This window comes from Terrapene carolina, unplaced genomic scaffold (assembly GCF_002925995.2).
Source record: "Terrapene carolina triunguis isolate 2854851 unplaced genomic scaffold, T_m_triunguis-2.0 Scaffold211, whole genome shotgun sequence".
Classification (NCBI taxonomy): Eukaryota; Metazoa; Chordata; order Testudines; family Emydidae; genus Terrapene; species Terrapene triunguis.
This window is the reverse complement of record NW_020664562.1, coordinates 3665137-3677374: the sequence shown is the minus strand read 5'-3', so window position 1 is coordinate 3677374 and position 12238 is coordinate 3665137. Positions and strand designations below refer to the sequence as shown.

The following is a 12238-nucleotide window of genomic DNA, read 5'->3' as shown; positions in this document are numbered from 1 at the left end:
CCCCTTGGAAGGCTGTTCCAGATCTTCACTCCTCTGATGGTTAGAAACCTTCGTCTAATTTCAAGTCTAAACTTCCTGATGGCCAGTTTATATTCATTTGTTCTTGTGTCCACATTGGTACTGAACTTAAATAATTCGTCTCCCTCCCTGATATTTATCCCTCTGATATATTTATAGAGAGCAATCATATCTCCCCTCAGCCTTCTTTTGGTTAGGCTAAACAAGCCAAGCTCTTTGAGTCTCCTTTCCTAAGACAGGTTTTCCATTCCTTGGATCATCCTAGTAGCCCTTCTCTGTACCTGTTCCAGTTTGAAATCATCCTTCTTAAACATGGGAGACCAGAACTACACACAGTATTCCAGATGAGGTCTCACCAGTGCCTTGTATAACAGTACTAACACCTCCTTATCTCTACTGGAAATACTTCGCCTGATGCATCCCAAGACCGCATTAGCTTTTTTTCACAGCCATATCTCATTGGCGGCTCATAGTCATCCTGTGATCAACCAATACTCCAAGGTCCTTCTCATGACCTTGCACTTTTCACTATTAAATTTCATCCTATTACTATTACTCCAGTTTACAAGGTCATCCAGATCTTCCTGTATGATATCCCAGTCCTTCTCTGTATTGGCAATACCTCCCACAGCTCGCGACCCCCCATGTAATAACCTCACAACCCCCTGAGAGGTCCCAACCCCCAGTTTGAGAACTGGACTATACCAAGATAAAGGTGACAATAACTAAATACCAAATGCAGTCACTCATCATTTATAATCCTGGCTGTCATCCAGCTGTTAAAATTCTCAGTTTTTCCGTATTATAGGTCTCAAGGGGAAAATCCTTCTCATGAATTTCACTTTATATATCTCTTCAATTCCAAAATTTTAATAATGAAAGTTATTGAAGCTACATCAAGAGTTTGAATTCTCCTGAGCATGTGGGAAATGTCATTAAAACAAACAAAAAACAAACAAAAACAAAAAAAACCAAGAGGACTAAAGAGCAAAGAAAACTAAGATCTAATAGGAAATTATGCCCAGATTCCCCTCTCCGAGCATCCGTCTATATACCCAGGGTTGTACCCTTTGACATTAATGGCATATCCCCTTTGGCTCTCTAACTACTGTCCAATTTATTTCCTCCCTTTGTTTTTGAAGACTATGAATCTGCTCACATTACTTAGATTTTTCCTCAAGCTTTCTCCTCAATCCCCTCCAGCCTGTCTTGCTTTCTTTCCATTCCACTGAAACCACCCCACCCAGGGTCGCTAGTGATATCCTCAATTTTTTTGCCAGCACATCACTGTCTTCCTACCTTTACAATGTCAAATTTAACCTCCTATAACTCACTTTTTGTCAGGCCAACATGGTCTTCCCCCCAACTATCTCTCTGCTCTCATTTCCCCCTATACTCCTCCCAGCTCACAGGCTTGACTGGACCTTCACTGATGCTGCCCATTCCAAATGGAAGGCTCTCCTCCCTCTTCTTATCTGCCAGGCACGTGAGTTCCTCTATCAAATCCATTCCTCCCAGAAATCTTTCTAACCCTGTTCTTGCCACCAATAACTCCCATACCTACCCTTACCTAAACATATCCCACTGAGTAGCTTGAACTGTCTTTGCTCGGCTTGTCCTTACTATGTTGCAAGGAAGATGCCTTACCCTGTTTGTAAAGCACCAGGCAATTGTGCTATATAAGTGAGTCAATAATCAACAATAATTAAATGTTAATATAGTTAGCTCCTCTGGGCCAGATCCTCAGCTGGCATAAATCAACATATTTTCATGAAATCAATAGAGTTACACCAAATTATGACAACTGACGACCTAATCCTTTAAATCTATAGATCTAACTCTTTTGGAATCTGTATATTCTAAGCCATTCTCTGCCAGATTTTCTTCCCAGACCAATTTTACACTGGTGTAATTCCACTGGCTTTAGTGATCTTTTACTTCTGATCTACACTGGCATAAATTGAGGAAAGTCAGGCCCTCACTGTATTAACAAACAAACAAACAAAAATCAACAAAATGAAACTAACTAGATGATAACATTTCAGTTGATATTAATTTTTATAAAGAACTCAGAGACTACAGGTTTATGAAACTGCTCCAAAATATTTTCCATAGCTAAAAAACTCAAGAAAATATACCTAAAGCTGGCTTAGGCCCCATTCCTGCTACGTTTTATGCACATGCTTAACTTCACACATCTAGGGAGTCCCCTGGAGGTCAATGGGAGGACAGATAAATGTAAAATTAAGCATATGCACAGTTCTTTGCAGGATCAGGGCCTTAATCTGCATATTGTTTCCCTGCAAAACAGAAAGCTATTTTATTGGACAAAACAGAAGAATGCCTAATCCCAGAGAATTTTTTAAATTTACCATGGATGATCAGCTTGACTTCCTTGACTTGTTTGCCAGCAGCATTGGTCACACTGCACTGATAGCGTCCTTTGTCGAGTCTTCTAGCACTCTTTATGCGCAGAACTTGTCCTTTGTCCAGAAGGTCGATATTAGGATCTCCCAAAAAAAGGGGCCTGGAGAAAAGTTTATTTCATTTCCTGGCACTGTTCTCCCTATCCCCACAAGTATGTGTTAAAATTATTTTTTTTAAACCCCTTCTAATAGAAATAAAGAAAATTTGAATAAAAAATCACTGCAATAAAATACGAATTAATATTTAGCACTAGAACAGAACTTTTCATGCAAAGAGCTAAAATTGCTATCCAATGGTAGTTAACTATCATTATTATTATTCCCATTTTACAGAAGAAACCAAGGCACAAAATACACCTCTACCCCGATATAACACGAATTCTGATATAACGCGGTAAAGCAGTGCTCCGGGGGGCGGGGCTGCGCACTCCGGCGGATCAAAGCAAGTTCGATATAACGCGGTTTCACCTATAACGCGGTAAGATTTTTTGGCTCCCGAGGACAGCGTTATATCGGGGTAGAGGTGTACTTAAGTTTTGACCAAGGTCACACAGTATGTCAGTGGCAGAGCCAGGCATAGACTAAGATCTCCTGATTCCCAGTCCCCTTCTCTAATTATTAAACCATAATGACTCCCTTAGTAATGACAAAATGTCTCTGTTTAGTAGATAAAAGCTCTGAAGTCTATACACCAAAGAATAGCAAGCTATTGTCACATCAGGATAGCTGGTTTTGCTGGCAAAGAACTACATTGTGACATGTTAATGCTATTTTTTCAGCCTATTTATAGTACCATTTTTGTTTTTCAGCTAACATTTGCACTGCCAAAACTCCTCTTTTAAATGGGCTTTCCTGAAAGAAGAGCTGAAGAACTGAGACATGCAGTCTAAAGTTATAAAATCTCATCTCTATATATACACAGCAATACAGGGCACTATCTGGAAAAATGTTTAACAATTTGCTCATGGGTACTATCCACCACCACCAAAAAAAATAGCCATTTTAGCAAAGAAGTGACTGCACTTTGAACAACATTAAAATAATCTCTATGGAATGACCTCAAAGAAGTGGCTGTGTGTTTGTCTTGGTTTGTGTGCTGTATGGTTTTACCCACCATAAATATATACTGCAAGTGCCACGTTACTTACAAATTGGCATTTCGCTATGAAACAGCAAGATGATATACTTAACCACACAACATCAACATATAACAGTAGTATGAGTCTGAACTGATTACAATGGCATACCACTGACTGATTAGTCATAAGCAGCACTTGATAGTAGAGTGCATCTGTCTCCTTTCTCACCTATCATAATGTCCTTGCCACAGACAAAGAGGGGGTACTTACTTGCCATCTTTGAACCACTGAATGACAGGAAAAGGAGAGCCTTTGACTTTACACTCCAGACTGGTCTCTTGGTTGAGGGTGACTGAAACTTCCCCTGGTGTGTCAGCACCTTTTATGTTTGGTGGAACTTGGAAAAAGAAATGTTACAATGAGAACTAAACATGGCTAACATGGCGACTAAATGTGGAAGACTTGCTGACAATGGCACTAACTGAACAGATTAGATCATGGAGGCCATAAGTTCAGGATGACCATGTAATCAGTATAAGTAGCAAAGCTTCAACCTTAATTGTGAAAGTGAATGCTGCAGCCACGGGCGGCTCTAGCTTTTTTGCCGCCCCAAGCACGGCAGGCATGCCGCCGAAGGCTGCCTGACTGCCGCCCTCGTTTGGAGCGCTGGTGCCGCCGCTGGCTGCAGCTGCTGTTCTATAACACCTTTCTATTGTGCCTATGATCCTTCACATAGAAAGCAATTCTGCACAAGTGCTGGGGAACTGACTATTTGGCACAAGAAAATCTTTCTAGCCTGTCATCTGTGTTCCATTAGTAAAATATGCACAAGACATTAAGATAAAATATCTTATATCCGAAGTCTGAGATGGAAAGCAGCTTTTTGTGTATGGTACCAAAAAGATGACAAAGTTCAAACAACATAAGATGTTATTGTGTGGAGAGATACTATATCCTGTATTTAACATGACCAAAAAAACCCCTGCAATGTAATGACTTATAAATACCAAATACCATTTTTTCAGATTACCAGCTTTAAAGAGCACAGTACTAACCTAGCACTTCTACATTAAATAGCTTCTCAGAACTCCCTGCTATGTTAGTTGCTTTGCATGAGTACTGTCCACCATCAGCAGCAGCAACCTTAAGGAGCTTCAGTATCTTCCCATTATGCAAAATCTGGAGAGTACTGCTTTCCACAACCTTAAAAAAAAAAATCAAAGAGATCAGCATTATGTGGTCCAGTTACATCAGCCAAACACTGCAGCTGGATTTTGAAAAGAAGGTAGTAGTTTTTCTTAAACAATAATCTATCCACTTAATGTCCCTTCTCTGTCACAACCATAATACCTTCAAAGAACAATGTAAGTTATCAAGCATAACCTGTAGGTAGTTATATAATAATGGGCAGATAACTGTATGGCAATATTATAATTTGCAGTTGTATGATAATCAAATCTCCTTTTTAGTCTCTTTGTTGCAGGGGTTAAAATACTTGTCCTTCTTTGTAAAGTGTTTTGAGATCTAAGATATAGATGATAAGGTTTGGGGGGAGGCTGAGGCTAGTTTTTGGAGAAGGCTTGAAAGGTGCTTTTCTGTTGCTTTGATTTAATGAATGTGTGAGTTAATTTATTACCTGTGCACAATTCAGTGGTCATCATTGTGAGTTATGTGACCATATATTTAATTAGTTACAAAGGTACCCAGTGCTTTGTGTATGCATGTTTTTATTGTTGCTTAAATCTAAGGCCAGGTCAACACTACAAATTTCTGCTGGCAGAAGCTATGATCCCTGACCAAAATAACTGTGTTGGAATAGATGCAAGTTATATTGGCAAAATTGTGCTTTTACCAGTATAGCTTGTTTCACTTGTAAACGGTGGTTTTACTACACTGCTACACAGCTTTTCCAATATAATGTAATGATATTCCTATACCAGTAAAGCGCTACTAGTATAGACATACCCTAAGTAAATAAATATATTTTATTTTATTTAAATGAGCTCTCTTCTCAAGCACTCACCAAAAAGGCTTTAGAAAGCTAATGTGAAATCTGGTGGAATTGGCTTTTGTACATTTACAGTCGTTTCACTTAATTTGCCATGAAATCAACAAACATTGCATACCTGGACATCATCTTTATACCATGTGATGATGGGAAAGGGGTTGCCTGACACTTCACAGTAGAGATTCACAGGCTGATTAACCACTACAGATGCATTTGTCACCTTTTCTTGATCTTGAATTTCAGGAGGAACTATAATAAATTATGTTAAGCAAAGATTTATTTAATCAAAAACGCCATGGACATAAACATGTAAAAAAGCAAAACCAACATGTTGTCTTAAAGTTCTGCACATTATTTTCATCATGTCAGGTTTTTCTTTATAGCTGGTATTTATTAATGCACATGTAATAGCTTTATGCTATAGTCAAGTGTCTGTTAATGTCTGTGTCATCAAACCTGTGTTGGAGTAAAGGGGTTAATACCTCATATCAAACTGTGTTAGGTTAAAAGCTGTCTCACTGTACAAGTTATCAAAGGTAGATTACAGTGGAAGCTGTGTACAGTGAACTCAGATACAGCTAAATACAATGTAAGTCCTAAATCGTTTCAATGAATTGCAGCATTCCAATTGCAGTTCCATTTAGTGTGACCCTTCTCTGGGGATGAAGATTTTCTTTGGGGAAAAAAATGATTTCATTGCAAAAGGAAGGGATCCTTTTTATAAAGAAGTCTCAGTATTATTTTAAGAAGAAGAGAATGTCGAGGTTAGCCAGGTGAGAGGCTCTCTAACTAAGATCTTACTTTGGCACTTTCATCAGGCTGATACTTGCTAGACAGGATACAAACTCCAATAGAACCCTTGTCACTTAGTTTCCTTCTTCCTATTGGTTTAAGTATAATCCTTTATTTTAATTTGACACATTGCTAATAATAATCATGGTTGACCCAGCACAGATGCACTGTGGGAAAGGGTGTAAGGAAACCCTTCCTCCTCTATGCTCTCGGGAATGAGGGAGTCCCACTAACAATACTGGAAGTGCTCAGTGTCCCAGAAGGGGCCTACCTCCAGGGGGTTGGAGAATCACCATGATTCTGGTCCCTCACATTGTACACTGACTTGTGAATGCAGAGCTGCACTGGAGGAAGTATACGCTACACCTTTTCCAGAGGTGTAGCAATGGCCACTAGTGATCACTCTCTCTACAAATGCAGCTGGAGGCATGATGCCTGCTCCTGTCCTGTATAGGCATAAAGGGAAGTTACTTACTTTTGTAACCAAAGTGCTTTGAGATTTATGGTCCCTATCTGTATTCCACTGTGGGTATGCATGCGCTCCACATGCCAGAGACTGGAAAATTCTTCCAAGTAATGTCTATTGCTCTGTAGTGTCCCTTACTCTCCTCGTAATCTCTGCCAACGGTTTAAGAGGCAGTGCAGACCAAATAATCAGACATGATCCAAAGCAGAGGGGAAGGAGGATGAGTAGTGGAATATAGATGGCGACCATACATACTGAACATTTCCAGTTGCAATAAGGTAAATCATTTCCCTTTCTTCTTGGAGTGATGGTCCATATGTCCACACATATTCCAGTGAGGGTAATTCAGAGAGGATGAGGTTATGAGGATGCAGGTGGTATAGCTGCTTGTAGAATCGCTGTCCCAAAGGAGAATTGGACCAAGGTGTAATGTCTCATGAGTGTGTGGATGGAACTCCACATTGCTGCCTTGTAAATATCAAGGAGCAGCCTGGAACCCCACAGAGCCTATGGTCTATAGGGAAAGTAGGCAACATCCTAATGGATCCCATGGTAACTGCACTAGAAACAGAGCTGCCTATGGTGCTCCTCTGAAAGAATGATACTGAGGGAGCGAGGTAACCATAGGCTCTCTGCGCATGCCTGTGCCCTACCTCCCCCTGCTAAATAGAGTAGAAGACACAGAGGGGGAGTTAACACTGCTTGGGGCTGTGTTAATTCCTGTGGGAATTTCCTATTGGAAATAAACCAGGTTAGGATGGAAGTACACTACACAGAGTAGGTGCTATGACGGTCCACTGTCTCCTGATACATGCTGTAATAGATCCCCTACCAGGTGGTGTGGTAGGAGCTTTGTGGGGTGGGGAGGGGAGAATGTCATGGAGCAGCTGCTTCTCCATTCTATGCTAAGTTCTTCGAGCAATGACTCCCCTCTCCTGCAATAATAGAGGGGCATATCTAGCACTTATTCTATAAGCTCTTTGGGGGCAAACACCTGGTCTTTTACATGTTTACCAAGTGTCATGTAAATTTATGGTTGTCTACAATAATCATTTGGTTATTTGTGTAAACAGAAGTTGGTTCTGCATTAAGCATAAGTAAACAGAACTAACAATCAATCAGGTAGCTACAGGTACAAATACTCAGATTTGCTCCCACAACTACAAAAATGCAGGCACACATTGTGTGTGTGCAATTTACAAAAACAAAGGAGAAACTGTCCTTTTGAAAATTACCCTTAAGAGCTATAGTTATTTACCATGAACCTTCAGATTGTATTTTCTTTCTGTGCTTCCTGCTTCATTCACTGCTAGGCAGATGTATTCTCCATTGTCGTACGGTGTAACTGAAGCAATGATAAGCAGTGTCCCATCCTCCAAAATTGAAATGCCTGGCTCATTGCCAGTCAGCTCCCTGCCATTACGTAACCATTTGATGACAGGTTTTGGGGTGCCTAATGAGAGAAATTTATAGAACTTCAAGAGACTTCTTGCTTAATTTGAAAAAAGAAGGATTGATATTACTTTAGAGCAGTGCATGGGATAAAAATGTACAGTAAGAAAAATCTTTGCTGCAGCTTCTGTAAATCATAAAACACACTGCAGTTCGAACTGGCACAACTGGCTAAAAGGGCTTGGGGACTGAACTCTCCTTCATGCTTAGAGGTAGTCCCTGCCACTCCAACCATTGGGCAATGCGAAGAACTCTTGCACTGTCATTGTCCTACAAAAATATACTACCTAATTAGTTAAATTACTTAGTATCAATGGCCCTTTTTCTTACTGTTAAGGTTTTTTTTTATTTTAATATCCTGGTGAGACGTTGTATTTAAGAAGGACTATACATTTTTACCTTTCCAGAAAACACCAAGATGCATTGCAACTATGAGTGCCTAAGAGAAAAAATATAGTTATCAGCCACAATGGTTACAGTGTTGCACACCTTTTGCTGGACATGGAAATGCAATGCGTTGATTTGCAACTCTTTCTTGAAATGGAGTGTTGTAAGGAGGGTCAAGATCATCTACTGTAGGAGGTTCTAAAAGAAAAGCAGAAACAGAGTAAATAATCTTAGTCCCTCCTCTCAAATGTCAAAACATACTATGTACACAGGCAATTTACACCTCTTTTTTCCTTCCCATTCTCAAATGGCCTGATTCTCATATCCTTACACACACTCAGTAGATGGTAGTATTCCAGCAGTCCCATTTATTTCACTGGGACTACTTAAACAGTAAACTATGACTCTGTGTGAATTAGGATTTCAGAATCTAGTCCAAATTGGTTTGCTCTGACAATTGCTATATTTACTCTGAAGGCAGAGGATGTTTCTGCAAAATTTGATGGAAATTGGACAAACTGTTTTTGAGCTACAGATCATTAAAAGAATTATCCTGCTTTGAAATTTTGATTCTTCTCTTAATGTTTCTTTGTCTTCCTGTAGCTCAAAGACACCATCATACCCATTCTGACTTTCTGTCTTCCATCTCCTTGAAAATTCACGTGCTCGGTGTATCTGAAGAAAATAGTTCATAATTAAGCAAAGTTATTAACATTTTTTGTTGTAGATTGTTCTGAACCCAATCCTGTTTCACTGTTTTAAATAGGAATTATGGGCCAAACCCAAAGCAGTGTTAATGCTCAGAATATGGGCTTTAAGACCACTATAAAATGAGAAGTACCCCCACTGGAGTCAATGGAATTGTATCCATATAAAGCAAGTAAGTGAGGGAAGACTCAGACATTATATTTGCGTGAATATGTTGCCCACTGTTGGCTGTTTGCATTTTAAAAGGAACAAGAATCCTCCTACATGTACAGCTAACAGACCTGTTCCTTTAGCTCAAGTGACAGAGGTTTGTGTTTTTGGAGCACCATAGTTAAGGCTGATTTTGATCCTCCTTGTAATATCAACCAACCACAAGAAAGTCCCTTTCAAAATTAAAAGAATTAAAAAGTTTTGTTTTGTTTCATATTTTTGCAAACTATCTAATGTTTCTTTGTGCCTCCCCCTGCTCAAAACAATCACATCATATTACCGCATTTGAAACGTATGTAGATTTTGATATTGGGTCAGGCAGCAGTGTCATTAGTGATATGTTTCCTAAGTAGGATCAGTTACAGGTCAGTGGAATCAAAGATCCTCTGAAACACTGAGTCTACCTCTCTGAAAGTGCAACAGTTTATCTTCCCCCACAACACAAGGTATATCATATATTAAAATAAAGCTACACTTAATCACTGCTGTATGTCCAAGACTCAGGCCATGTTATAAATACCTTGAACTTGTATCGTTATCTCCAATTCATCACTGCCAACTATGTTACTAGCAACACACTTGTAGATTCCAGAGTCTGAAAGCTGGACTTTGCTGATGCTCAGTGTTCCATCCGGATTGCTGATATACTGTCCTCCATCTATTAGCATGGTATTTCTGCCTTTGAACCAGGTGACTGTTGGGGGAGGGATCCCTTGAGCATTGCACGGTATATCAACTCTGTGACCAACTTGTACTTTCATAACTCGAGGCCCACGTTGTATCTTTGGAGGAACTAGGCAAGACAAATAAATCAATGGTAATGAGAAAAAGAAGATCTGGCAGACTATTCATGGAGGAAATATGGTCAGTGTTATCCTTTTAGAAAATACCTTTCCCTTGCCCAATGCAATTTAATGTCCCTAAGTAACATCAAGCAATCAGAACTGAATGTTCCTGAAGACAAGATTTACAGTACGCCATTGCTTAAGTCATTTGGAGACTCAACATTTAAAATCCTAAAACATTATTTCCAAAGAAGTATTGTACCCTCATTCTTCCAAGCACATTTTAAAGAACTCCTGGGTACTGGCTGCCCATAGTACAAAACAATTCAAAAGTTTTAAGATAAAGTCAATTACATTTGCTCTTTAACATTCTAACTTCCTTCCTCTTAATCCCAACTATGTATGGGGGGAGGGATAGCTCAGTGGTTTGAGCATTGGCCTACTAAACCCAGGGTTGTGAGTTCAACCCTTGAGGAACTGGGGTAAAAATCTGTCTGGGGATTGATCCTGCTTTGAGCAGGGGGTTGGACTAGACGACCTTCTGAGGTCCCTTCCAACCCTGAGATTCTATGTTTCTAGGCTAAATGCAGACAAGAAGATAAAATGTGGCTGGAATAGATTTTTGCTGATCGCAAAGAATAAAAGCATGGTAAATCAACATTATAACGGCCTTGCCCCAATGCTTTTCTTTATAGGAATCACTAAAGATAAAAAGACTCAAGGAAGGATGCAGATTTGTCATGGAAATTTTTAATCAAAAATAACAGAGCAGCCACACTAAATGTAGTAATAGTCATGGGTTTAGTGACTGTTCCTGGATACTTGATAAAAAAGGCCCCCGATAAATAAAATTCAACTATATCTCTTCAAAATCACAGCATCTCCAGCATCACCTTCTGCTCCAGTACTACAACCCTAATTCCAGCCTGGTGAGGAGGAGAGGCCCTGGGGAAGAGAGTGGCTTCGAGAGAGACCCCACCCTGCATTCATCCTGGGCACAGGCAGTGGTAAGTCCTGTGATCCGTGGGGCTGGGCTCGGCTCGGGGATTGAGAGGGAGCCTGCCTCACACACACCTACAGGACAGGCAAGTGGCAACTCCTCCTGTGTCCCATGGAGCTGGGCCTGGGATTGAGAGTGAGTCCACCCTGCACTCACCCTGGGCAGCAGCAGCTCCTGTGCCCAGCAGGGCTAGGTGTTGAGAGCAAGCCAGCCCCATGCTCATCTAGGGCATGGGCAGCCATGGCTCCTGGGTCCCAGGCCTGGTTCCCCACTCCAGGCATTGTGCCTTGGCACACTGGGTCACAGCGCCTGCTGCCTCTCTGCTGAAATACCGTTCACTCAAGTTTGGCCCAGTCACGGCCCTATCACGACATGGGTTGAGGCTGCGGGATGAGTGTGAGGCAGGTTCACTCTCCGACCCCACCTCTTCCCTGGGCCTGCCCTCCACATTGGCCAGTGAGCAACCCACCTAGAGCCTTCCTACATGGAAGCTGTGGACAGAGAAGCCATGGTATCCATGACTTTTTCACCACCATGACAAACTGCAGCCCTACATATAAGGAATCTCTGAAACAATTAACTGTTATATTCATGGCAGAGAAGTTAGATAAAAAGAGAGAACTTAGATAAAATAATGTATATACTCATGCTACTACTTTATTTCTTTGAATTCAGAACAGTAGCACACATGAACCCCAAACCAGAGAAAGACAAAGCAGGCTGCTCTCTAAAACAGAGAGGCACAACTCACCAATGTTCCCTCTAATTTTTCCTACACATGTGCGGAATGAATTTTGTTGCGCACCAATATGGAGTCACATATCACCTCCATTTTGGTGCACATAACAAAATTCATGTGGCAGGGGTGGGGCTGAGGGGTTCGGAGTATGGGAGGTGGCTAAGGGGT

The 12238-nt window shown here is 40.7% G+C and overlaps 1 protein-coding gene across 1 annotated transcript in view; it reads right to left on the bottom strand.

The window, feature by feature from the left end:
* The window catches only part of LOC113407339 (hemicentin-1-like), a 344382-nt gene that overhangs the window by 148358 nt on the left and 183786 nt on the right, over window positions 1-12238 (bottom strand). The window contains exons 24-30 of the mRNA XM_026655742.1: window positions 10067-10339; window positions 8731-8826; window positions 8048-8242; window positions 5650-5780; window positions 4579-4726; window positions 3794-3920; window positions 2391-2545 (exon numbers count right to left, since the gene is read on the bottom strand). Coding sequence (XP_026511527.1) covers window positions 2391-2545; window positions 3794-3920; window positions 4579-4726; window positions 5650-5780; window positions 8048-8242; window positions 8731-8826; window positions 10067-10339 — 1125 coding nt within the window. The remainder of the gene's footprint in view (window positions 1-2390; window positions 2546-3793; window positions 3921-4578; window positions 4727-5649; window positions 5781-8047; window positions 8243-8730; window positions 8827-10066; window positions 10340-12238) is intronic.